At 41.8% G+C, this 27,708-nt stretch overlaps 1 protein-coding gene across 5 annotated transcripts; it reads right to left on the reverse strand.

Moving 5' to 3' along the window:
* Positions 1-3,155: 3,155 nt before the first annotated feature.
* Positions 3,156-26,626, reverse strand: LOC106936529 (semaphorin-3F-like). 5 transcript variants are annotated; one of them, XM_015017593.1, is made up of 17 exons: positions 26,454-26,626; positions 25,338-25,400; positions 24,829-24,948; positions 21,766-21,855; positions 18,774-18,867; positions 16,983-17,102; positions 16,665-16,804; positions 15,008-15,122; positions 10,389-10,458; positions 10,159-10,303; positions 9,758-9,980; positions 8,514-8,602; positions 8,377-8,418; positions 7,984-8,141; positions 7,531-7,598; positions 7,278-7,411; positions 3,156-5,792 (listed from the first exon to the last, which is right to left on the reverse strand). In XM_015017593.1, the coding sequence occupies exons 1-17, from the start codon at positions 26,541-26,543 to the stop codon at positions 5,328-5,330; spliced, it is 2,226 nt and encodes a 741-aa protein (XP_014873079.1). In that variant the 5' UTR covers positions 26,544-26,626; the 3' UTR covers positions 3,156-5,327. The 5 variants fall into 5 exon arrangements, with proteins under 5 accessions (XP_014873079.1, XP_014873078.1, XP_014873077.1 ...); XM_015017592.1 differs by having other exon boundaries at positions 7,531-7,613; XM_015017591.1 differs by having other exon boundaries at positions 7,531-7,622.
* Positions 26,627-27,708: the final 1,082 nt, after the last annotated feature.

Genomic DNA, 27,708 nt, shown 5'->3' on the forward strand with positions numbered 1-27,708 from the left:
AGTCCCAGATGAGATCGGGACCCAGAGGCGGTGCTGGAACCAGAGCTTGACGCATTGTGGGAGCCGTCGCTTGTTCTGGACGAGGCTGAGGGAGTACGCGCGCCCATCATTTCCCCTAGGCAACAAGTTTTTAAATAAATGCCTCTGAAGGGCTAAAATGTGTCTGGTTGCCGTGTTCTCCCTTTTATTTGTTGCGGCCATCCGAGCCGGGCCGTAACACTTGCCTTATGCTAGGGAAACCTGAGCTGAACAAATCATTAGTAATTTAGTTTGTTTACTTTACTACATCCTAATTGTTCTCAGAGTTGGGAGACAAAATGATCCAAAATGCCTTCGTATGCTACAATGTTTATTTGAACAAAAGTAAATATGGTAGATTTAAAAAAAAATAACTGTAACCTCCTGCAACAAATGTTCTGTTCAAGTTACTTTGAAAAGAGCGAACTGATATATGATCGGCATACAACACCCTGTGGCAGATGGCGCTATGTATTAAAGCTGGCTGCAGAATGAGTAGAACCATAAATGTACAAACGACAAGCGAGTTAAACAAAAAATATTGTACATGTACAAAAACTTGCAGAATATTTAAAGTAGTTTTAAATCTGGATGTGTTCACTTTTTAAGACATGAAAATAACCTATGAAAGAAGGAAGCCGAGGGGTGTAAACGATGCAGTTTGGATCACCTTTAAATATATTTTAAATGAGCAGTATTATGTAAAATTGACTTTTTTGAGCTTTACATTTGATCAAAATCATACCTGGAGTGTTGCTTTGATTCTTTCATGCATGTTTGAGAAATTCTTGTCCTCAGAGCTGCAGCTTTCCCCTCAGAGTAGCCCTCCCACCACTCCTTCAGACTAGCCAGCAGCAATTAGCAAACACCTGATGGAGCTGCACATCTGCTGAGCTCATTATATGAGCTTATTATATGAGCTACTTCTCAGTAAAAACATTGTTTAAGGGTTAATAGAGGAGCAATGTTGTGACTTCCTGAGTTTCAGGAAGAGAAAAAGGCCCAGTTTCAAGGCGTTAAATCAGGAGGTTTATCCGACATTGCTGAAAAGAAAAATGTACATGATATATATGCAGCATTTTTATAACAACTGAAGGCAATAGTCATACAACAGAGCTACGCTGCACCATTCAGGCCACTGAAATGAACTGAAAAAGTCTCACTTCCTCCGTGTTATTTTACCAGACACTCATTGCAGAAGTTTCATTGCAACCTGCAAATGCAGTGTTTTTATTTTACACAAATGTGCATACATCATCGTTTTGACAAGTACAACTTTATTCCAAGGATCAAGAGGTTTCCGGGCAGAACATGGAAAAAAAAAAAAACATTCAGCATCAAGCAATTCACAATGAACAAGTTGGAGCATACCGTTCTTATAAAATATAGAGCTTTAATTTATTAGTCAGCAATGGAAAAGGAAGATCTACAGAAATCAGAATATCACCTCTGTGCATGTTGTGTTCTCTTATCAGAAAGTATGACATAAAAAACAACAATCAAAAACAGACAAAAAAAACAACAAAAGAAATATTTGTAAAAAAAAAAAAAAAAAAAAAAAAAAGGAATTTTACAACCGTTGTGCTTTTTGATGATAAAAACTTAATCTTAGGACTCTGGTTTCAGTTGGACTTATAGGATTTTATTCGATTCTGGTGATGAAGATAAATACCACACTGAAAGCAGATACAAACATCGTGGACGAATCATCGATGGATCCACGGTGACTTCCATTCAGACTGTAAACAAGCCTGGAAAGACACTTTCAAAACTTTTCCCATCTCAAATATCTATGTTTAGCTTCTTCTAAATCATTTTTTCTTTTCTGTAGAATAATCTTGCGGATTCAAATGACAAGAATTTCACTTCTGGTAGATCGGCTAAAGCAACTTTTCGGCAGCATGGTTCTCTAAAGTGCAGGCATGGGCCGGTATTATTGAAACAATAGAATCACGTAAAAACATAATTTCACAGTAATATGGTGTCAAAATGGGAATTCTAAAGTAAATGTTAAACTATATCACATAAAACACGTAACTGCAAAAATTTTACTTTTGAAAAGTTGTTCTCTGTTCTGCTCCTTATGAAGCAATACTGGGGTCTTAAGAACCTGATGTTGCTTCTGATAGCTCACCTGTGATAGGCTGTTTATTTTACCAACAGACATGCTAACTCTTAGTTTTTTTTTGCAACCGTTTGTTTCAAAACACGATTAGCTTGAAGACAGATTAAACTTTTTGAAGAGAGGTTCTGCAGCGCTGTATCAGTAACAATAACTTTGCCTGTTGTCAAACAGAAAATGTTCTGGTCATTTCATAACAATGTGTTTGTGTTTCTGAGCTACTCTGCTAACTGTATCAGTCCACCTGATGTTAGCGTAGCATGGACAGGAGGCAAACTGAACCTCCTGTGACAGTGGAGATATTTAATATCCACTAATGTAGTATTGTGTGAATATTTTTGGTTTGAGTTGCTTCAAAATCAATACTTTTTTGTTTGCTTTTGCCTTTTGAAAACCGGTTCCGATATGAAATCTGTCTGATACAGTTTCCTAATTCCAAAAAAGATGAATCGGCCCCGATTCCAATCGGCCATCTCTTTCATAGCAAACCGATCTCATCTAAAGTTATCCTCTATGATATCGCCCAAAATCTTAATCAGCAGGTACTGGACTGACGTCAATGAAAAGTTGTACCATGCTTTACACCAGAAACATTTTAAAATCCCAACGTTTTAAAGCATTTCTTCTCCCCCGGCTTTAGTACTGAGAACCGCCGCGTTGTACACCACAGAGATGAGAGACAGACAGGAAGCCCGACCGCGCGCTGCCTTACTGGAATTACAGTACAAACACAGGTTCATGCACACAATGAAAGCCAGCTTCCGGGTATTTTGGTTGGTGTCACAATATTTTCTTTTTCTTTTTTTTTTTTTAAACAAAGCTGTGTATATTGTTTTTTTTCCACACATGAAAAGTCTCAAGAGGAAATGAATTGAGAGAAAAAAATATATATATTTTGTGCTCAGAACTGCTGACTGCAAACATTTGCTGCCTGACTGGAACAACTTTCACTGCGAGTCGGTTTTTGTTCTTCCACCTTATCTTCCCCACCTTGTGCTTGTTTGGTGTTTTATTTTTTGGCCCCTGCCAATGTCCCTTGAAAAATAAAACTAAATAATGCCCTTGTGTGCAAATCCTTATAGCTTGTACGCCTCAAAATCCGTCCAAAGGAGGTCTGCGTTTGAAGGAAGTGATGTCATGGTTACCGATTTAGACAGCTGGTGTGTCTGAACATAGAGCAGCAGCTTGGGTACCGTCCCTCGCAAAAGTGTTCAAAAAGCTTGAATTTTTGCACATTTTGTCACCATGTAGCTACAAACCTTTAAGTATTTTATTGGTATTTTGCACGGCAGTCGGTGTCAAAGCAGTGCATCACTGTGATATGGAAGGAAAAGTATGCTTCCTAAAAGTTTTTAGTCTAATTTAATAAAATCCAGCACAAGAAAATGTCTTCAGAATAGATGGAGCTAAAGTGAAGGGTGACTTTCCAGCAAAACATTAACCTTAACCTAAACTAAATGGTTAAATGGACCAAAGTAAAGATCAGTCGTTATTGTACCAACCTCAGGTCTTCTGGTTCTAGCCTACGAAGCTGCATTCAGCTTCTATTCTCCACAAATCTGGAACAAGCTTCTAGAAAACTGCAAAACAGTCAAAACACTGAGGTCCTTTTCAACCAATGCTGTAGAACCGCCTTCTTAGAGTTAACTGGAACACTGACCAATATATTTTATGTGTATTTGCTTGATTTTGATAAGATTTGACAAAATGTAATTTTTATTCCGGGTCTCATAATTGGTCTGTATTATGTACATAATTAGGCAAAACCTCATTTAATTCAAAACAATAATAAATGATCAATATAATTGCTTTTGAAAACTGTTGACTTATGTGTATTATAGTACATTTAGTCAGTATGAATATGTTTTTTTATGTCCCTTCTCTGGTTTTTATGGTATTCTGGTGTATGATTTTTTTTAATGTATTTTTGAAGATAAGAATTTGTTCTTAACCAAATGACCTGGTACATTTTCAACAAGCTATAGGAGACTGTTTTAATGAAGTAATTTGATGAGAAAGTTCTAGTTCCATTGGCAGATTATTTTATAACATTAAATAATTGTGTGTTTTACACAATAGATGGATTCAAATGGACTCCACACTCTTTTATTCATAAAAGAGTTTAAAAATCATGCGTCTTTTCCATCCACTCTATAATTATGCACTGCTTTATGTCGGCCTGTCACACCGAATCCCAATAAAATACATTCAAGCCTTTAGTTGTGATGTAATGTGAAATAATTCACTCCTGTGTGAACACTTGAGCCAGGCACCGCACCGTGGAAGTAAGTCTCATACTTTTTGACAGTAAACATTTTATTTATTTATTTATTTATTTTTGTTTTTAAATAAATCTCTTGGATCCCGGTTAGTATCTGGCGCGGGACGCAGCGACGGTCCACATCGTTTTTACAATCAGTCCCTCTGATCTACACAGACATGACAGAAAAGAAACACAAGGATTCCCACTGAGAAAAGCAGTGTGACCCCCCCGACCTCTGACCCCCACAGATAACTCGGACCAAGGTCCAGTGGTCCCTCTTCCAACATGAAGTCTCTCTCTCTGCATGCAGCCACAGGGAGGCTGCAGCACAGGCTCTTCTGGAGTGTCCACAAATAATTATAATAATAATAATAGTAAAAAAAAACAAAAAACAAAAAGAAATATTCTCCCGTCACCTTGTTCTCAGCAGCTCCTCGTCGCAGTCCGCTCTGAGTCCCAACAGCTCGCGCTCCAACAACGTTCCTCAGGCTGTCAAAGTTCACATGATGCTGACGAATGGGGATTTTCCTACCGACAGTAACAGCAACATCGAAATCAACGACAATAACAATATTCTCCCCGCCCCCAAAGTGGTACCTATACACAAAGAGCTTGTCTTCTTTTCTTTTTTCTTTTTTACTGTAAGTACAAAGAAATCCACAGAATGGTACTATTTACAACCTACAATAAATACTGTGTATCATATATGTTACGGCTTGAGGGAGGTGTGTGTGTGTGTGTGTGTGTGTGTGTGTGTGTGTGTGGGGTTTCGTTTGGAAGCCGTTTTCATTCAGTTTGCAGATTTTTTTCATCTTTTTCTTTGAAGCTGCTACTCTCATCTCATCGAGTCTTTCCCAGTTTTCTTGGGGGTGGGGGAGGGTCGGGTGGAGGGGAGGTTGTGTTTCAAACACACAGTCAGCTTCCTCATGTCTCTACTCCCTCCTGCTCCTCTTCCTCGTCCTCCTCCTCATGTCGCTCCCTGTGATGCCGACGGTTGCGGGGTTTCTTCTGCTCCTTGAGCTCCTTCAGGTCTTTGGCCTTGATTGCTCCCAGCAGCGGGTCTCCGAACTGCCAGTAGTCCTGGCAGTACTGGTTGATCAGGCTCATCTCGGGCTGGCTCAGAATGGTCAGCAGGTCCTTGTACTGGCCCGCGCTGGGGGTCCACTGGGCGCCGGCCGAGTGAAGGGACGATGGCACCAGCCCCCCGCCGCCGTCCACCAGCGCGTTGTTGACGGCGCGGCCCGACAGCACGACCAGCTGCAGCTTGACCAGCGTGTGCTTGAAGTTCTTCTCTGTGGCGGTGCACTGGTACATGCCGGAGTCCGACGGCTGCAGGGAGCGCAGCAGCAGGCCCTGCTCGGTCTTCAGGATCCGCCCGTCAGAGCGCATCTACGCAGGGAGGAGGACAGCGAGACGTCAAACCACGAGCGTCGGAACGTTTAGCAGGAGTTTGTTTGATAAACAAAAAAAAAAAAAAAAAAAAAAAAAAAAGCAGGATTTTCAAAGCATTAACAAAAAATCTGAAAAGTGTGGGAGAATTTGGATTCAACTCACACCTATGATGTCCAAAATACACAAACCAGACTAATTATGATCACTGTCCCCTGCAGTTTGCTGAACCAACAGCTTCATTTAAAGCTTCTGCTGACCCACAGATAACCTCTGACAATGTCCTTGCTGAAGTTCTGTACAATCACGTCAAAGATACAAGAACCAACACAACAGTTATACTGATGTGATCTCTTAGATACACTCAGCTTGCAGCCGTTTTTCCATCTACACCCAGAAATCTGAGTGGTGTCTGTGTTTTGTTTCTGTGCAACAAACTACATCCAACAGGAGAGTCAATAAAATAGAAGCATTTGTTCACAGATGGTCTTACAATAAAAGCTGCTGCCTCAGAGTTTATTAAAGCATTTTCACAGCTGACCTTTACGGTCTGTCCTTCCTGAGGACAAGTCGTCATAGCGATAGCTAATCTGAACAAAAAAACACTTCAATGAGTTAACCTATAATCAACAACATGTTATTCTGGGGTGATTTTTCCAAACGTGTTTCATAGTGAATAAATCTGGGACATGTGTGAACCCCCAGAGGAAACGCTCATTTATTCGTCTTCCATTAGCTTTCAAAAGTAAAAAGGCAGCAGGGCAGTAGAACCACATGCAATGGGACATTTACGGCGCCTGGCAAAAGCAGGTTTTGTCACGTATCGTGCAAACTTCAATGTATTTTATTGCTGCTTGAATAAAAATCTACAAAAGTGGCAAAGATTTTTAATAAGAGGAAATGTTTTGAAATGACATTTTTGTGCTTTTTGTCCCTAGAGACTGAAATTCACTACGATCTTCAGTCTTTCTGAGCCTCTATCAGGTTTTTGTCTCTTAGCAAACAGTGATCCTGTCACAATAAAGATAAATCAATTTATCACATGATAAATTAAAACAAGCTCCATAATTCCCATTTGTGTGACTGTTTCCCTCGTGTCTCTCTCTCTTTCTAGATGATAAAAGTCTTCAGTCTGGTGTTTTGGTCTAAACTTCCTCCTTCAATGAAGAACAATGTTGTTTACAGAGACTTCAGTATCCATTTTCTTTTGTTTCGGTTGTTTTCTTTGTTTGGATATTTAAACTGCCTTCCAGTTCCACTGTTAAATATTCACTAGAAATGAAAGTTTATTGATATTTGAGAGGCTGTACTTGCATTAATAAGATTATAATACGTATATGGTCTGAAAACAACAATATTATTGTTTATCGCAAAAAAAAAAGAAAAAAAAAAGATTATGACAGGCCTAGCAAACGGTACACAAAACATGACAAAGTTCAAGATAAGACTCGTGTGCCCGTGTGTGTGTGTGTGAGAGAGACCAACCTCTTTCCTGCGGTCACTGTTGTCTCTCTGCAGGTGCCATTTAATGACGGCGTGTGGAGATCGGGCCTGGCACTCCAGGAAGGTGCTGCTGCCCTCCACCCCGTACTGCACCATCTCCAGTGTGTTCTTATTGGCTGCAGAGTGGAGACGACAAACTCATGTTTACGGCTTTTCCAATGGTTTCATTTGCTTTTCTCCGGTAACCATTGACCTGTCACTACATCTGGACAGTGAGTCAACGGGGCCTGCTTACCGTTGGAGTTGAAGCCTCTGCACTGTCGGATGGGGTTCCCGTACCGGACGTCCTGCCTCCGGCTACGTCTAAACGGGTCAGACCAGTATTGCCAAATAAGGAGAGAAAAACATCATAAAGCAACCGCAAGCCATTCAAAGCCATTCAGTAACACATGAAAACCAAATGAAGAGGAAAATACAAACAGATAAGAACAAATCTCCACCTTTTCAACATATGACTTTACATTTCTTATACATATATATATCTATATCTATATATATCTATATAGATATAGATATATATATGTATTAGTCTTGTTAAGCTAAGTGTTCCCACAGACCATCACAAATTGACCCGTCACCAAACAGCCAGTCAGCCATACAGGCAGGTCGATGTCAGTGTCGCTGAACCAACTGATCTAGTTATTTGGTTAGTGAACTCGCTGACCGCGCGGCTGCGGCTGGTGCTTACCTCTTCTGTGAGGCTGAGTACCGGGAGCAGGACTTTCCATCCCAGGCGCAGTACGGATCTCTGGCCAGGCAGCAGTCGGCGCACGCCTCGCCGTACACGTCGCACCGGTGGAGGGCCAGCTGGGTCAGGCCGACCGCAGAGGACACGTACAGCTGTTGCTGTGGACGGAAAAGAGGACAGCACTAAGAGTTACTGACCACACAGAGCGTAGAAGAAGGGGTAAATTATGTTGAAGATCATTTCAGGCATAATTTGTTTTATGATCAGGGCAGGTTGCACTTAACCCCAACTCTGCATCTACCGACTGTATCGTGTAGCAAACCGAGTTTGTCAGTCATTATTTCCAGCTAGGTTTAGAAAACCGGAAGCAAACCTGAGTTTGCGCTCGCTTACCCTTTTGGATGAGATCTTCATCGTCGTTATAGGAGTGGGAACCTTGACATGCAAGCAAAACAGCCAGGAAACTCTGTTAGCTTTTCTCTTTGAGAATAAGCAACAAGTGAAAGTGATGCAGCGTGCAGAGGGTTCACCTTAAAAACTTCAACCTCCTCCAGAACCAGCTCCTCGGTCTGTAGGTCGTCCCTGGGCAGGACGATGACTTTCTGAACTGTTCCCTTGTCTGGGGAGCACAAGACACACCCATCAGCTACGCGGCTGCCGCCCCCACCGACCCCCACCACCCGCAGCCCCTCAGAGGCGTGTTTGACTCTCTCAGCAGTCATCAGTGAGGATAATCCCAGCATCAACATGCTGTACACATAACTCTCACCAGGTTAACCATTTATTTTTTCCAGTGACGTGATGTTCTCTTCTTGCTGACTGCGTCCTCGTCTTAAAGTGCCTGTTTGGGCGATTTTCCCTGCTCCGTTTGATTTCCGTGAAGAATTCCAGTGAGTTTGATACCCGAGATTCATGATGTCCTCTGAACCCCAACACGCATTCTTCTGCATCCCGGTGACGCTCAGCGGCACAAAGGAGTCAGGAGGCGCCACGCGCAGCATGTGAGGGCAGCAGGCTGCGCGGTGTCTCCCAGCAGCAGGGAGGATCAGGGTGATGGCTACGCTAACTCTGACCCTCCTTCCTCCTGCACTGTTCTTTTCCCTCCCGCTGCTCATCCTCCTCTGCCCTCCAGGTACAAATCTTCTTGTTTACTCCATGTGAGCAGAGAGAGGTGAGAAAAACCCTTTGATTGGTTAAATTTCCACTCGAGCACAAAAAGGAAAGAATGCTTTTGTCTGAAAGATAAGAGCCCCTCATTTACATGGGGTTTATTTCCACAGGGGGCCATCCTGTTCTCCACAGTGTCACTCAGTGTGTCGACTCGGATCAAAGGGTTCACCTTCATCAGCTAGAAACTAAACTGTAGCGGCGAGGAACGCTGGATCTGTCCATCGTTTCGGGCAAATATTCCATCAAATCACATTTATGTAGCATGAACCAACCTTTGGCTTTTCACCTTTCACTCACAAGAACTGCTTTCTTGCTCAAATGTAACACAAAGATGATCAGAAGCAAAAAACATCTTAATAAATCTGACATTTTTTGGACCGACTTTCATTCCTGTTGTTAAATAGTTTAATTTTCGGTAAGTAACAGACACAAATACACAATGGAATGCATGTTAATCAAAGCGATAAATAATATGTAAGTAAATGAATTAAACAATAAATGGAGAATGGAGTTTTTCTGTCATTATGTAATTTAATGATGGACCGAGCCAATCAAATCACATCTTAAGTTAAAACAAAACAAAAAAAAAAAAACAACAACTCACCAGTTCCTAAGAAGAGCACTTCATAGTTGCCGTCTGCAGCCGTCACCTGGTCCACTGAGATGGTGGTGAACTCATAGTCCACGTTGGTTCGGACCACCAGGGGGCGCTTGTGCACTGGGTAGACTGCATTGTGCATGGCAGGGTGATTCCTCATGAAGTTGATCACTTCATCTGGGTAGTCCTTTGTGGACTTCATGCTGGGCGTAAATGTTCCTCCAGGGCACTGGGGGAAAAAAAACACAATGACCTGAGCTGGAGCGCAACTTTTTTTTTTTTTTTTTTTTTTTAAAGTTCTCCCCCCACAAGAATTGCTGCTCAAAATGAAGCCTAAGAGTTATAACTTCAGTTTGGATATGCTGATGCCTGGATGTTGCTCAGCTGCTTTAGGAGGAGGGGCTTACGGTGCCGGGGCGAGGGTAGGGGATCTTCCCCGTGTACGCCACCCACTGGTAATTGGGACCCTCTTTGTGGGCGAAGGGCCCGTTGAAGACCATGCGGATGTCGGCCATGGAGTAAACGCAAACGGCCGAGCCTTTGAACACGGACCTGCGGTGAAAACGTAAGAGCAGGTAAATTCGCCTCACGGACGACAGAAACACAGCAGGTTTGGTTTTCAGCGAAGGGAACAAACCCGGAGACGGTGAAGACGCCATAGATGACGGGGTTCTTTGTGTCCTGAGTTGGCTGGATGTAAACGTCTCCTATAAGGAGGAACAGAGCAGTCAGATTAATGCATTGATAAAGATAAAGATTTTACTTCACAAAAAGACAGGCTAGTGAACATTTCCAGCCATGCGGCAGTCCCTTTGTTTGTTCAGCTGGAAGAATATTCACAGATCCATCTTTCTTTTTGGATAATCAGAGAATATTGGAAAATAATAACACCCAAGTGTCCTATGTGCATTTTGTGAAAAAAACTAGTGTATGAAATGTGATTTTCTTTTGCACATTTCTGTCACGCTACAGCTCTTAAATTTCATTTGTCATGGTCTTTGAGAAATCTTAGAACAAAAGTCTTAAATTTGAGTTGCTGAAACCTGTAGAATCCCTGGTTTGTAGTTTTGATTTCCAGTAATGAAGCTCAACAGTGTGAACACATGAAAAACATGGGAAAAATCTGGTATAAATGAAACAATTTGCCAGTGGAACTAGTACTTTTTATTATCAATATTAAGGAAGTATTGACCTAAACGAGCTCCATATCTAGGCTGAAAAGTTACTTATAAGTTAGTTTTGTCTCATTTCAAGTGTACCAAGATATTTACAGTAGAAACCACAACTATTTGGTGAGGATTGTGTTTTTGCAGTGGAAATACAGGAAAAAAAACAGAAAAAAAATATTATAAGCTCCAAGCAACTTGAAACTGGGATAAACAGCAGCACAAAGTTAAATCAACCTAGAACAACGACAGGTAGAATTTCTTTTACTTGAACATTTTCAACTTCTGTAGCATGACCTAGTCAAAGTCCAGACCTACATCCATGGAGAATATGTTGCATTTTGTAAAGAAAAAAACAAAACTGCTCTTCACATGTTTTTCATCCAAACCAACAGAGGTTGACGTATTTTGCAAATAAAGAATGTTAAAAAAAAAACAACTTTTCAGTCTCTACAGTTGACTAAGATGCTGAGACATATGCATGAAACACTTTTTAAGTTTATGTTTGTCAAAACCACTAAAGACTTTAAAATACTTAAGTTGGTTTATAAATCACTGAACAGCTAAGCACAAAGATGCATTAAAGATTTGTTGCTGTATTAACCTTCCAGTCCTCTCAGGTTCTGGTTCTGGTTCTGCTCTGCAGCCCCAGAACCAGAACCAAACGTGGAGAAGCAGCATTCAGCTTCTAAGCACCACAGATCTGGAACAAACTTCCAGAAATCTGCAAAACAACCGAAAACCCTTAGTTCCTTTAAATCAAGGCTGAAACCAGCTGTCTTTGATTCATAATAACTATATTTGATGTGCATTTGCTTGATAATTTGGACAAAATCCAGTAATGTTTATAGCTTAGTTCATGATTGGTGATTATTTTATGTTTTTATGGTGTAAAAACACTTTGAAGTGCCTTATTGATAAAGTGTGCTATACAAATAAACTCAACTTAAAAGTTGTGGCTGTTATGACATAAAATAAGAGGCATTTCAAAGGGTATAAAAAACCTTTGGGAGGTTCTGAATCTCTCATCTGATAGGCCAGCAGCATCATAACGACTGAAGCCAGGTCTTCAGGTTCCTGAATCCCAAACATTCCCACTAGTCGTCCCGCAGAGCTCTGACGCCGGCACTGCCTGATTTAGCTCATCCTTTGTTTGATGCCAAGTACAGGTGATAAGTCTTCCTGCTGTTTCAGAACCTGACCTAAATACTGCTCCCAGGAGACAGCCGTGTTCGCTGCCTGCGACAGGACAAAGGCCGTCAACACGAGCTGCTATAACCTAGTTGGGAAAAAAACCCTGTTTGGTTAAAAAAAAAAAAATAGGCTAAAAATACAGCGTTAGCGCTTCGGAAAGCGAGGAACCGAAAGAATACGTATTCCAATCCAGATTTATGCTCTCGCCGTCTCATGTAGAGCAGCATGAGGAATTAGCTGTCAGCTTCCTGTGTAGATGCTGTGATACACGGCTGGTGTGAGGATTGTCTGACTGTCAACTGCTGGTTTCTGGTCCAGTCGTCCTCCAGGGACCGTCTGCAGCCCGGAGCTCCTCTCTGGAGAAAACCAGAAACATCTTCCCACCCATTCAATCTCTCCCTCAGCTGCCCCGAAAAAAACCCCAACAAAAAAACTCAGCAGCGGAACGGTCATGGGTTAGGACGGCTGCAGACCAACGAGCTGCCACGGACGTCACGCAACACTAGATCCTCGTCATGACATACAGCTGTCCCAGAAATTGTGGATCTGCATGGAAGGAAACACAAGCGCACACTGGAAAGAGAGATACGTCTGAGAAGAGAAACGGATCGCGGCTTCAAAGGGAGGAAACTGAAAAGCTCTTCTGATGCGTCGGTGATGTGATCGCTCTGGAGCGCTCATATTAATAACAGCTTTAACAGCGATTCCCATTTCACATGTCGCTTTCCTGTATTTCTGAAGCATTAAAGCTTTACGGGAAGAGGCAGCGTTTTGTGAAGTCGACTTTTTTGAGCTTTACATCATGTTACTCAATACCTGGATGTTGTCTTGATTCCGTCATGCATGTTTGAGGAATCCTTTAATCTCCCACGGCAACCATTCAGCTTTGCAAATCACGACGCCCCCACTCAGCTCCTTCAGACTAGCCAGCAACAATTAGCAAACACCTGGTGGAGCTGCACTTCTGCTGAGCTCATTAAAGGAGCTACTTCTCAGTGGAACGCTGATAAAAACATTATTAAATAGAGGAGCCATGTTGTGATGACTTCCTGTAGGTGGAGCCTCTTAAAGAGACAGAGGGCCAATTTCAAGGTGTTAAATTACAAAGCCAAATTTCCTTTAAGTCACATTTGAAATGTATGTAGAATTTTTATAGCAACTAAAGTTAACATAGCTAAGTGATTGTGCTATAAAATGACACTCTGCGCCTGGAAAACACACGATACCGCCCCTTTAAAATTTGATCAGCCTTTGGGATTTGATTACTCAGGTCCATTCCTTTTCTGTTCGACCAATTTGTTTCTCAGCATATCCCTGAAACAAAAAATCTCGGATGTCACCAAATAACGTGCTTCTTCTGAAAAAGTTTATTTCAAATCATAAATAAATATAAAGGAGAATTCCAGGTCGCTGGCTTTCCTTAGGCAACAAGGCTGAGACATTTTACGACGACACTCACAGAACCAGTGGAAGCCTGCGATTCCTCCCAAATCTGACTCACACAGCAGCAACTGCTCTGCATCTGTGCCATGCAGGGTAGGTGATGTCACTTCACTGAGATCTCAGAAATGTGATATTCCCTGCAAAAATATTCATATCTCTGAACATTACAGCCACCAACATCCATGTTGTTTTTTTAGGATATAGGAAACAAAGAAGATATTTTGGTAATAATGGTTTCAAATTTTCAAGCCATAGATCTAGATTAGGGAGGGGTGAGATAGACTGCAAATTATTTTATATACTTTGTGGTATTTACCGCAATAATGATAAAGTGGCAATTAATATCACTTAAAAAAACCTGATAAACAAAGAGATAGATATGTTTCTTTCCTAAATATTTCAGGTTCATTCAATTTTAATATTCAAGTCTTGCAATTGGTCTTCAATCGTGTTTAGGTCCAGATTTCCATCCCAGTCTGTATTTATACACCAGCTCATGTTAGTCTAGCACCAAAGCTCAAAGTTGAACACATTCAAGGTTGTGGATGTAACGTGACACAACGTGTAAAAGGTATGCAAATACTTTTGCTATAAACTATAAACGGCCTGTTTGTCTTAGTGGATCATATGAGACAGATTTTTCCTCCACAACCACAAATTTCCAGAACCAGCATTAAAATAACACTCAAACCAGACAGTAAACACAAAACTCCATCATTTCCTCTCTACCTTTCCTTCTCCGAGTCCTTGGCTCTGAAATCTGACACGCGCGCCGTCTCCCACTCAGTACCTCGACATGTCTGTCCTTGTTCCTTCACCGCCCTGCTTTGCTCCACATTTATGGCCTTTAACTACAATATCCTACAATTAATCATGGGTGCCTGACAGTGATCACCATCCATCTCACAGAATCACTCTGCACTGCCGTGTCTGAGTCAACACTGAACTAACCAGCAGAGGCAGAAACCTCGTTTGGAAAAGGAAGAGCCAGAACCTTTTCAGCACTTGGTCATTTATGTCAACTGACTCCACACATGAATATTTTACACTTTATAAAGTTTATGGACTATCAAGGCCCGACCTATAAAACCACAAAGGTGTTTTTGTGACTCTAGACAGGCATAGAACCAGTGTGTATTCTTCCAACGAGTTGCCATTACAGAAACAATCCTGGTAAGGTGATTTTTATTCTTTTAGATTAGTTCAAGGTACCGCAGCCCCGTGTATTATTCCCAGGTTAACTTGTCGGTTCTGTATCAATGACTTGAGCTTCACATGGGGGTGTACAGTATGTGTGTTTGAACTCATAAGGGGTGATGAAGCTCCTCTTCGTTTCTTGTCAAAATGGAAAAAAAAAAAAAAAAAAAAAGTTTGTTTTTTCAGTTCTTTCATGTGTGATCACATCTAAACTATTAAGGATGTTACTTTGCAGATGAAATGCGTATACACTCACGGAGCTCGTCAAAGTGTGTTTCCATGCCGTCGGTCCCGGGCACTGAGCAGATGAGTCTGGCCTTCAGGAAGGTGCTCCACTTGTTGACCAGACAGCAGTGACCTCCATCATCGTTCTGTTACGAGAGAGAGAGAGAGAGAGGGGGGGGGCAGGGAGGGGGCGAGCACAAAACACAGTTTCTCCATCAGCTACGTCCCTCTGACTGTTCTTCACATAGAAAAACCACCGTGCAGGAGCTCACACACACACACACGCATGCACACACACGCATGCACACACACACATGCACACACACACGCGAGTGTGCACAAAGGGCTGGTTGTAAGGTCTGGAAGGTAGAAAGGGGTCGATGACTGGGTCAAAAAACAATTATCTCCTCCTTTATTACTCCTCCAGCTGTTACCGAGTGAAGACAGAATTCATCCTGGTGAGGACGAGTTCAGCTATATCTGTCGTTCACATTGTTTTTCCAACCATCGACGGTGTAAGAAGTGAAAGTGTTTCAACAATATTCACTGCGTTTACGCTCCCGATTAGATCAGTGTAAAGAATAGCAGCAAGAGCATCCAGACGTGAGGCGAACTAGCAGCGGCATGGCCGGGCCTCTGGAGGGCGCCGGCGTAGTGTCCGCTGGGAGGGGGGAGTTTGTGTGTCGGGTCACTGCCCCACCCCCACACCCTCCCTTTTAAACAAACACAATAGAGAACAGCTGAGACGACAAGCAAGCAAGTACATATCCCCATCATTATGATCACACAACAATATAAACTTCATGGAGGTGGAAACACACACACACGCACACATGCGCGCGCGCACACACACACACACACACACTTAACATAAGCCGTACAAACACAATCAGTTCACCAAGGTCACTGCAAAACCACCAAATCTTAACAAGTATTTTTAGTCTAGTTTCTACTGCAAATATCTAAGTACACTTGAAATAAGACAAAACTAACTCGTAAGTAACTTTAAGGCAAGATATAGGAGCTTGATTTAAGTCAGTGATTCCTTAATACTAAAGAAAAAAGATTACTTCACTTACAATAGGAAAAAAAATGTCTTATTATAAGTTAAATAACCTGCCAGCAGAACTAGATGTTTCTGACTTTATAAAGCTCCTATTTCTTGCTGAAAAGTTTCTTTCTTGCCTTTTTTTCAAATATACAAAAATATTTGCACTAGAAACTAGACCAAAAAACACTTGATAAGATTTTGTTTTTCTGCGCTGACGCTCGACCAGCTTTCTGTTGCGATTTATTTTTTGGCCTCAGTTTGCTTTCAGTTTCCAGCGTCTACACAGGAACTTCAGTTTAATTGAAATAAAGCAGTTTTCCGGCGTTCCCTCCCCCCGCCCCCCAGACAAAAATCACCTAAAAATATCAGAACTACCAGGGAGAAGAGGCCAGGGAGACCATGAGGTCATAGGTCAGAGTGCAGTCTCACAAACAGAAGGATGCATTGTAGACAGGAAGGTTAAAGACACATGTGGATTCCAGCATGTTAGCGTTAGCCAAACCCTGTAGCTGTTCAAACACAGCGGGCGACTCGCCTCAGGAGAGCGCAGGCTCTTCGTTTAAACGCTGCAGGTTTTCTTTTCATTAAGCTAACTGAAACCACTCCACGCTGTGTGTGTGTATGTGTGTGTACACACCAGGCAGATGCGTCCAATGCGGGACTGGGTCACGGGACTCTGACCCATGTCGGAGGATTTCTCCCTGAAGAAGAAATACAGCTTGTCGTCGTTCCTCTCCGCGCTGTCCGGGATGAGGTGCACGTGAACGAAGGTGGGATCTACGTCATGAAAGGAAAAGAAAAAGGGGGAACACATTTGTTTGAAATCTCGCTGCTGGTTGAATCAAAACACACGCAACCACCACAATAGACTTTAACCATACGGCACATTTATGTTCCCGTTTGTGTCGTGTATTAAGAAGTCACGGAGGAAAACGTAATGAAAGAGGATCGTTACCATTCAACCATCTGGAGTTGTACTGGTCTGTTCGCATTGCAGTTTTGGTCCCCAAAGTACGGAAAACGGCCGAGTCCGTTCCCATGAAGTCGACGTAGACGCCGGCGTACAGCTCTCCATCTGACAAGGACAGAAAACGGACCGGCCCAGTTCAGGTTAACACTCTGATAAAGCGCATTTCTCTACACTGTGCAGCAAAACATCTGGGTGTGAAGCAGAGTCTGTGTTCAGGAAAGTCCATCTTTTTCATTAAAGCGGCACTATGCAACTTTAACTGAAATCCCCTGAAAGGAGTTGGAATAGAAATGTAAAAAAGAAAAAAAAAAAAAGAAAAAAAACAAACAAGTCTGTACTTTTGCAATGAACTTTAAATTTTACAGTTGGCAAAACACAGAAACTCAGCCGATTGAGAAATCCAGGCTGTAAGTTTGTTGAGCCTGTTGAGCCGAATGTGTTGGTTCCTCCATCTGCTCTGATGGCGCCGCTGTGGAAAGCAGGTGTACGGCTCCGCGTACGCAGACAGCAGGAGGAACCAGATACTTTTCTACCCCCGTTATACACAATGTCATGGTCCCGAGCGACACTGTGGGGAGATTGATGATGTATCATTAAAACGTCCACAGATGATTGCGTGTCTAATGTGGCGGGGAGCTGAGCAGTTGGTGGTCAATGGTAAATCTTCTGTTGTGGCGCAGGGTTCTTAATCCTTATCACCACTAACAACGGTGTCCCTTGTATGGAGCTAACTGATGGCAGTGGGAGGTTAATCCATCTTAGACGACGGTCCCGGTACCGTGCCGGTCAGATGGTACTGCGCTAATGTGGGAAAGGGGTGCCAGTGATTTACACCCCACAGAAAGAAGAGCCCCCTTCCACTGGTGGCAACTGGTTCAAAGACCTTGGACCAAAGGACAGAGGAGGACTGTGGCTTCTTATGGCGGCGCATCGTGATCAATTACTGCATCCACAATGAGCCTTATTATCAAAAAACCACTGCAATTTAGGTTAAATGTTCATTAAAGGAAGCAGAATAATAATAACATTTAATATTGGTCTATTGTCTGAAATTTATAACAACAAAAACTTAGTCTATGAAAATGTGACTCTCAGTCACGGTTTCAAAATCACCAAATTATTTTGTTCCTTATAAAAATGAATAGATTTTATGAAGGAGGAGGAGTAGTGCTGTCCCTCCTCAACTTGTTGCTGAAAGCTGTCACTGCGTTACAGGGCCTCTTAAAAGTATTCACCCCTTTGGATGCTTTACCCTTTTTATTGTTTTTGTCTAAAACATACCTTTATGTTTATGTTTTATCATACCAGTATGACAAATAAAACAAATCTGTTATGAAAGAGCAATATTTATTTTTATTTGTTGCCATGTTTCTGGTCATTTTATCCCCAAAAGGTGTCGAAATGGTAGTGAAATATACAATATTAGCCATTAAACATAATAGCAATAATCAATATTGGTCCTTGATATTGGCCCCAATTTTCATATTGGTTAATTATACATTACAGTAAATATTAACCTCACACTGAAATTCCTCCATGTCTGGAAACATCTAAAGGTAATGCAGAGCTTTAAGATGAACATCACCACACAGTAAAGAAGACTTGAACACTAGCATTTCTATACTGAAATAATAATAATAATAATACTAATAATAATATATGACAGAGAAATGTCACATAACGAAACAGGGGATGAAACCAAAAATATCCCACGGTCATGTTTGAAAGGACATGAACTGAGTCCTCACACGACCGAGCCCACATAACGATACTCACTAATCAAAGCTGACACGCTGTTGAGCTTCGGGTCGTAGGAGCACTTCCCCTTCCCAGATTCCACTTTTCCAGGCTCCAAGTGGAAAATTTCTTCCTGAAACAGAAAAAAAAAAAAAAAAACGTAAAAAAAAAAAAAAAACCTCACAGAGATGGGAATAAATTCAGCACTCTTCGTCTTGCCACTGTGATTCCCTGGAGGGGGAAGGATGAGGGAGGGAACGTGTGCGTTGCCTCTGACACCTGTGGGACCCACGGGGCCCGGTGGGGGGATGAAGTGTTAGAATAATGAGTGCAAGTTCATACAGAAAAATGCATGCAGTGAAAGCGAGGAATTTTTAATCAACGTCCCCGTGCCGGGTCTAGCTTCAGAAACGCGTCGTGGGCCGCGCCTCGCTACACAGTAAGCTGGAAACCTCTCAGCTTCTTCTCGGTGTGTACGTACGGGTGGGAGCGCGGGCTGCCGACACCTGTAATCCAGCAGAGGAGGCGAAAAAAAACAAACAAAAAACAAGCCACGCATGGAGGCCAGGATGACTGATGCTCGATGCTTGTGGCTTCCCAGCACACAAGCGCGTGTGGGTGATTGGCAGGAATTTGCGTATGTGTAGGGTAAAATGAAAGCAGTGGCATGTGATGACATGTCCTGTGGCCGAGCCTCGCAGACCGGAGTGCATCGTCTTTTTTTCGTTTTTTTCCCCACTCCCATCAGGGACAGAGACTGTGGCTCTGTGCCAAACACACTTCACTTGCAATTACCTATTCATCTTTGATTAACATCACCGCTCGAGCAAACAAAGAAAAAAAAAAGAGAGAGAAGGTGCAGGCTAATTGACTCAAAGCCATGCCATAAAGTGAAGTGCAGAATAAAAAGAAGTTGCATATAATTATGTACACCCAAAGAAAAAATGTGTCTATATGGGTTCGTATGAAAATGTGACATGATTATCCTGCAGAAAAGCTGAAACGTCAAAAAATAAAAATCAAACTAGAACTGAAGGCAGTTATCTACGGCTTCCAAGCTCAGCTAGTCCGGCCCAGACCTCAACCCTCCACACGCAAAATCCTACCTTAGTTCTGTCACATTAGAAGTTACAAACGCTGCAAAAGTATTCAATCCTCTTAAAATTTTTTGGCACATTACAAACTAACTTTATGGTATTTTATTGGGATTTTATGACAGACCAACACAACTTGGCACATAATCTTAAAGTGTAAAGTGTACGATGGATGGTTTTAAGTGTTTGGAGGGAATCTGTGGAAAATATTAGGATTCAACACCCTGTGCATTGATAGCCTGAAATTAAACAGACTGCAAACAGTCGTTTTTATAAAAAAAAATTGGCATAAAGCGAATACAATTTGTGTTTCCATTGCAAATGTGCAAAAAACGTTGTCAGTATTCCTCTAATGTTGAAAAAATGCAGTTAAATTATAGCTTTGCATTAAATTGTCATTATTTACAAAATCATGCAAAGTTGGCACTTTTAATGGACTTTTAATGCAACTTTTAGAGCAACTTTGCATTAAAAGTGTCATTATTTACCGAATGACACTTCATGACAACAGTCATAAACATTCATAAAGACTTTTTTATGTTCATGACAGATGTTATGTCATGTTTATGACAGTGTCATGTCAGTCTTATGGACACCCCTTCAAATAAAGTGTTACCAACACAGTCAACCACCTAAAGATGCAGCCTGGACAACAAAGCAACTATAAGATGACTTTGGAGGAGATACAGTGTGTTGCTATGACAACTAGTGGTCACCAACTCCACAAATCCTGCCTTCATGGAGCAGCGCTGAGAAACAAATCCCAGGAAGATTTTTACTATAGTCAGAGCTACAAAGGAATGGTTCAGAGCCAATTAGGCCAATTTAATCAGTTAGAATGGCTTAGTCAAAGTCCATACAGAAATCAGTTAGTGAATCCTTGGCAGGATTTGAGCATTTTTGTTCACAAATGCTTTCTATGCAGTTGATCTAAACTTGAGCTATTTTGGAAAGAATGAGCATAAAAATGTGGTGTCCTCATGTGAAAAGCTGACAAAAATTTGGACAGTATTGACTCTGAATACAAGTGCAAGCCACACTTTTCAGATTTTCATTTGCAAAAAAAGAAAAAAAAAGTGTATGGTATTTGAATTATAAATATGTTTGAAAAGATACTCTATTACTTTGTGTTGGTCTACCACAGACATCCTAATACAATACATTAAAATCAGATCCAAGGGGCTCGAATACATTTTAAATAAAGGAACTATGAACTAATTTTGAAGTGAACTATTTCACGTTAAGCCTGTTCCAAAGTCTTTCGAGTGAAGACATGTTCAAGTATGCTGCTGTTTTCCTCCCCTCAAAGCGCAGCCAGTTGGATACAGATGGCTGGTGTTTGCTCTGGGCTAACAGGCCCTGCTGTGGGAGTGGGTCAGATGCTGACTCGGCCTCTGTGGGACGCAGCGCTGCTCGGGCGGGGCAAGCTGGATTCACTCAAACAAGCAGCGTGAGTGATTAGAATATCCACCGTTTCTGATATGAGGGGTAAATGAGACTAAATGCCATGCGCTGAAAGGGAACAAAAGCCTGTTTAATTCAAACTGCGCCTGGTGTTTTTAGCAGCCTGATCGGCCCCATTTCACATGATAACCCCGCGCTCATGCAAAACGTGGCATTTAACACATACAGAAAGCGGAAACGAACAAAGGACGATGACGAGTAAGACGGTGTGCTGCGACACTGAGGAGGACACAAAGAAAGTACGAATGAAACGTGAAATTCAATTTTGAGGATGGTGCACAAACTTAAAAAAAAAAAAAAAAAAAAAAAAGGCGCATGCTAAATGTTACAAAGATAAACGAACGATGGCTTTTAGATTAAAAATGGCATTGACAGGATGTGCTCAGACACAAAGAATGGAGGGCATGCTGCTGGTGACCGCCAGCCCCGGCAGTCCGCTGGGGCCGCGGCGCAAACAGGGGCCCGCATCGCACCTTCAGTCCAAGTGTGTCGTGCACCGCGCTGGGTTCGGCCGCGCGGCTGGCCCTTCCCCTGGCCAGGGCCATCTGCAGATACATGGACGTCTAAAACAGGAAACAGCAATACAGTCTGGATGTTACGCGGCTGACGAGGGAGGATCAAGGCCCTCCTTGTGCAGTCGGGTGAATTGCATGGGCCTCTTCTGATTGCAAAACATGATGAGAAACTCCTCAAGTAAAACATTTACCGCAAAAGCAGACACAGTGCCTTGGAGAAAAGTGTACGTGCCTCTTGAACCTTTTCACTTTTTGTCATGTTACAAGCAGAACCTTCAATGTGTTTTGCTGGGATTTTACGTCAAAGGCCAAAAACCGTTTTTTCTAAATTGCTTACGAATAAAAATGGTTCACTTTTCTTCACTGGCAACCACACATCATATTGCTGCTAACGCACAGTAAGGCTACAGCCACACGTCAGGCACATGTGATTCCATATCCAACTTTTTCATGATTGTCTGAACAGCCCAATTCAGATCCCGTCATCAACTCGCCTCCCAAAAAGTCTGATTTGTGTTACTTTCATATGTGGTACTAAATTGGACGTGTTTACAGTAGTTCTCAAAGTGTCATGTCACATTTTTCAGACTTTTATGTCACTGTAGTGACTTTTGCACCAGAAGAAGTCAGATGTGATAAATTAGGATTATTTATCTTAGCTGCCTTTGCCTTGTTATGATCTTGTGGGAAATACTGTCAGCTCCCACTGCTTAACATCAAAATCGATCCAAAGACGGCAACATTATTTTCATTCCATTATTACCTCTGTAAACAGAGCAATGCTGTGTGATGTCTGTGTTGTTCCTCTGCGCAGACGGGTCGCTTCGGGGTAGTAAACTGTTCACAGAGAAGTCTGAGTGCAGTCAGAGTTAACTAGCAGCACGAACAATCACGCAAAAAACAAAAAACTTAAATCTGATTTCAGCAAAAAATTGCAGAGGATCGAGACCTGCTTTGTGAACGCAGCTTAAATGGCAGCTGGAATGTCACATTTTTAAAAAAGATTTATTTCTGAAAATTGCACAAGAGATATTCAAGTTTAGAAATGTCCTCTACAGAGGACAAAAATGAACTACTGGTAGTCAGGAGGATATCTTACGTCATTTTTTTTTTCTTAATTATTTCACATGAAATCCCGATAAAGTACATTAAAGTTTTTGGTGTACCGTCACAAAATGTGAAAAAGTTCAAGAGACTTTTAGCACACTATATATGGTCGTACTTGGTTCCACAGGAAGTACATGTTGCTGTAATTGTATGTCTGTAGGACGGCTGAACAGCAGCAGCCCTCCTGTCCTCCATTTAAATCAATGACAGCCAGATTATCCTACAACCTGCTAGAATCTGCAGCAAAAGCAAAAACATTTCACTAAAAACAGTTCCCAAAACCCACGTGTGCACACCGCTCCAAAACTATCCTCAAAGGGTCCAATCAGAGAACAACAGCCCGTCTGAATTAATAAGAACCAGGCACGTGTAAAAACTGCTTGATTCCTGACTTTTGGTTTACGAGCTGGCCCGCCTCAGAAAAGGTGCTGTTGGGGGGCACGACTCGGGCCGTCTGTTTGCTGTTCCAGAGAAAACAACAGGCCTCATTAATGGAACATTCCACTTGCACCCCATAATGGGAGCTCCCACTTCCAATTACCAAACATCCCACATGGTGGAGTCTGGCAGGTGGCCTGCCTGGATGAATGCATGAAGCGGTGGATGGATATGTGAGCGACTGGATGGAGGTCCTTGATTAGCCTTGTGGTGCTGGGGGTGGTGGGGTGGTCACAGGCGAACTGTGTGTTTTTAAAGGGAACTCATGCAAACCGTGCTCTCTGTGATCTCTAGAGGAAGCAGTAATGCAGCAGTTTAGTGCTTTTTAAAAGGGATATTCCCTTAATTGCTGTTTGGGAACAAGTGAGATATTAAAAACAAAAAATTTTTTTTAAAAATAACAGTGAGGTGTTACTGGGGAGTGTGGCAAAGTCGTTAGTTCAGGCTTCCAGTAAATGCTGAGACCAGAGAGGGAGGCGGGTTGCTTTACTGCATGTGGACACATGGCACCGAGAGCTGGTTTTCAAATGATGGAGGAAAACCGTCATAAAGGGTCGACGTTGGCCTGGTCCCAATACTCCCACTTCCACCCTTATGTCCTTCAAACGCGCGTTCCTGCTGAAGGGTTCGAGTTCCTGCTGAAGGGTTCGAGTGCGTTTTGTGTCCCAGTTCTCTTTCGCCACGTCCCCTTGGTCCCTCAAGCCACACTTTGGCTTAAGCCAAAGTGTGGCATGACATCGCTCAGAGCACAGTGGATAAAATTAGGTTGAATAGATCAAAGTGTATTACCCATAATACATTGCTGCGTGATGAATTGTGGCAGAGATGCACTAATCCGATATTGGTATCTGCATCGGTCCTGATAGTGTAAAAAAATTCTACATCAGGTATCAGTGACAATTTCCCCGATCCAAAAGGGACGATCTATTCAATCTAATTTTATCCACTGTGCTCTGAGCGATGTCATGCTTTATTATTCATTTTATTTTTATAATTCCTACACTTTCTGAACCATTTGAAAAAAGGTTTGTCGTTTAATTTTTACGTTTGACCAATGAAGTCAACATATTGTTTATGTCCGTTGTATTAAACTGTGTTGTGTTGATGCAGAGTTATCAAATACATTTGTAATTCAGTACATTTACTCTGTGCTTACAAACAACATTTTAATTCAGCACTGTTTTTCTGTATCGTCTAAAACTGAACCTCAGATGTCTGTACCAGTCTCGGATGTTAAAAAAGTGGATCGGTACGTCCCCTACATTTGCACTTGAACCTCTCTGTGCACTCTGAGTGGAGTACACACTTCATAGAGGAGCGTATGGTGTGGTGAGCGTTTTGGGACAGGGCCAAGGTGAGGCGGCAGGAGGGAAAGGTTTGACAGGTGAATCCTTAATGCTACAGGTGGAGAAAACTGTTTCCATCTACTGAGAGTGTCTTCTTTGGCTCCACAGTGTTCAGGTTCTAGTTTCTAACCTGAGGTTTACGCCCGCGGTTGACGAAGGTGCAGACTGGATTGTAGGCTCCTGTCCCGCAGATGTACAGGTGAGTCCGGTTCCATGGCTCAATTAGACGGATGAAGTTTGCACACTCTTCCTGGAAACGGGAAAAACAGTAAAATTATTCCTGAAGTGAAATCCAAATAAAAAGCAATTCATGTCATTTTATTAACAGGTGCACCGTCTGCTGATTTGCCAAAATGAAGCGGTACAAAATGTAGAAATATTAAAAAAAAAAAACTATCATCCAGTGGAAGCCACTCAGTAATCTGTTGATGTCTGCTTGGCTAGGCAGGAGGAAATCCTTTTTTACTGGGCTGATTTCAAAACCTTTCAAACTTGCCATCCACATTAGAAAGAAAAAAAAAAAATCAACGGAGAGAATTGTATACTTTCAATGTTCCATATTTTTGAAAGCGTTGATGGGAATCACCCAAACAGAACGACCCTGCAGATTTTACAAGCGCCGTCTTCGCACATACTTACGCTGGCATCCTTCCCGCTCACGAGGCATTCTGTCCGCCTTCGTTCGGACACTGGCCAATGGATCTGCAAAGGCGAGACCAGAATGTGTTTCATTGCTACGATCAAACCTGTTACGCATCAGCGTCATTTATCCAATCTCTAGGTTAAAGCTACAAATTCAAATCCACAAATGTTAATATCAGTTCTGCTGAAATGGCTATAATGTTAACATAGTTTAATAATATTTATGTCTTGCAACACATTACAGAAACCAACATCAAAAAAGTGCAGTCCAATAAAAACAACCCATAAGGCTGCAGCTGGGGGGAAGAAACAACCAGAAATGTTGATGCACTTCATTGGGAAAGTCCAAGACAAAGTAGCACATAATAGTGAAGTGGAAGGAAAAATATCCATGGTTTTAAAAAATGTCAAAGTAAAATTCTGAAAAGTAAGGAATGTCTATATTACATTCCCTTAATTCGGTGGTGGAAAAGTCGTGAAGACGGGATGCCCTACTTCAGCATGAAAAAAAAAAAACAGGCAGAAAACCTGCTGGAGGTTACAAAATCACCTGAAACTTTGACTAGACTATTGATTTCAGACCTAGCAAATGAAATTTTACTAGGCTAACCTTGAACATTCTATGTTTCAGAATGGCCTAGTCAAAGTTTAGATCTAAAATACTTTGACTATGCCATCATCTTACATGAATGTTCTATGGTATAATCTGATCCAGTTCTGACTGTATGCCTAACAAATTAACTTTCACTAGGCCATCTTAAGACATGACTAATTATGTTTCAGAATGACTGAGTCAAAGTTCAGACCCAGTTTAAATCTGAGTCAAGACTTGAAAATGTATCTTCTCTCATGATCTTCATTCAATCATACTGAGCTAAAGATACTGAACAGGCAACTAACTGTATTACGTCTCCAGATGTGCAAACCTGATAGAGACAGACCCTGACTTGTAAATGCAAGAACATATTTTGGAAAAGACGTCAAAAAGCCTTTATTTTGATTCCACCTCACAGTTGTGTGTTGCGTTGCGTTTTTGGCCTGGAAGCAGCTGCTGAGGTGAAGACGTTTATCCCAGATTAGGGTCATAGTGAAAGCCATAAATAGAAGTCTTACAATATGTGGACTCTTGTTGATGTCATGGAGGTCTAGGGACAGGATGTGGTCCTTGCTGCCAACATACATGCGGTCGTGGTCCTCATCCATACGGAGGATCCGGTAGTCGGACGCATTCAGCAGGTAGGCAAAGTGATGAGCTGTACCAGTGGACCTCAGTTCTGCATGGAGACAGAAACGGTTTTGTTTATGACAGCTGAACGCATTCATGTATGCACATTTTCTCATACACACAACTGACATACTCCTCATGCCACTGCAGCATAGCAACATGAACTTATCTGATGGTTTTCCATGATCACAACGGTAACCTAACACCGCACATTAGAGATAAGTGCTACCGAGGGGCTGTCACACTGTGTTGATGGGTTAATACCTCCTGAGTGGATCAAAAGATCTGGGAAATATCCCACCAGAGACTGCCTGTGACTTTCTGTGGGAAGTCAGAGAAAACAGATGCTGCACTCTGATACGAGGTCAACAAGTGACTTCTGTACCACAGAGTGGGGCTCCGTAACCCTCCGATGGGTTGGGGTGACCAAACTTTTTTGCAAAGGGGGCCAAATTTGGTGTGTTAAAAATGTATGGGGGCCGACCTTGGCGGATGTTCTTTACATAGAACAAAAATATATTTAAACAAATTTCAGCAAGCCATTCTGTGTTTCACATTTGCTTTTTTATTTTAATTTCAGCGATCTTAAGCATGTCTTTTGGTTCATTTGAAACATGCATATCATATGCAATTGAATATTCACTTAACTTCACTTTTTTAACACTAACTTTTTTCTAACGATATTTACAGAATTTTTAAATAAAATTACAGAAAAATGAGCAAGTCATATCAACAAGTGCAGGGCTCATTTGAAATATGACATATTAGTAAATGTTGATTAGATTTTTAAAAGTTTATTATTCTGGAGTGAAAACTGAAAACTTGTCTGAATTTATGACTTATTTTGATCCTAAAAAAACAAAAACAAAATTTATTCAGAGACTTATTGTAAATGACAAATGACTTGTCTGCATTAATGTGATACCGAGATCTGGACTGCAGCACATAAGCCAGGTCTGGCTCAAAGGCAGTGGTAATGATGCGCAAGATGTCTGTAAGTGGGAGTTATTTAAGTTCACAACCGAGAATGTCTTCTCACAAATACGTGGACTTGGGTTTGCAACCCGTCCCGTAAAATACGGAATCGTCCCGTACTGAACCGAAACGGGACGCGATTTGTTCCGTATTCTACAAATGTTTATG

This window comes from Poecilia latipinna, unplaced genomic scaffold, assembly GCF_001443285.1.
Source record: "Poecilia latipinna isolate Pla-1442-1.1 unplaced genomic scaffold, P_latipinna-1.0 Scaffold2164, whole genome shotgun sequence".
NCBI classification, from domain to species: domain Eukaryota; kingdom Metazoa; phylum Chordata; class Actinopteri; order Cyprinodontiformes; family Poeciliidae; genus Poecilia; species Poecilia latipinna.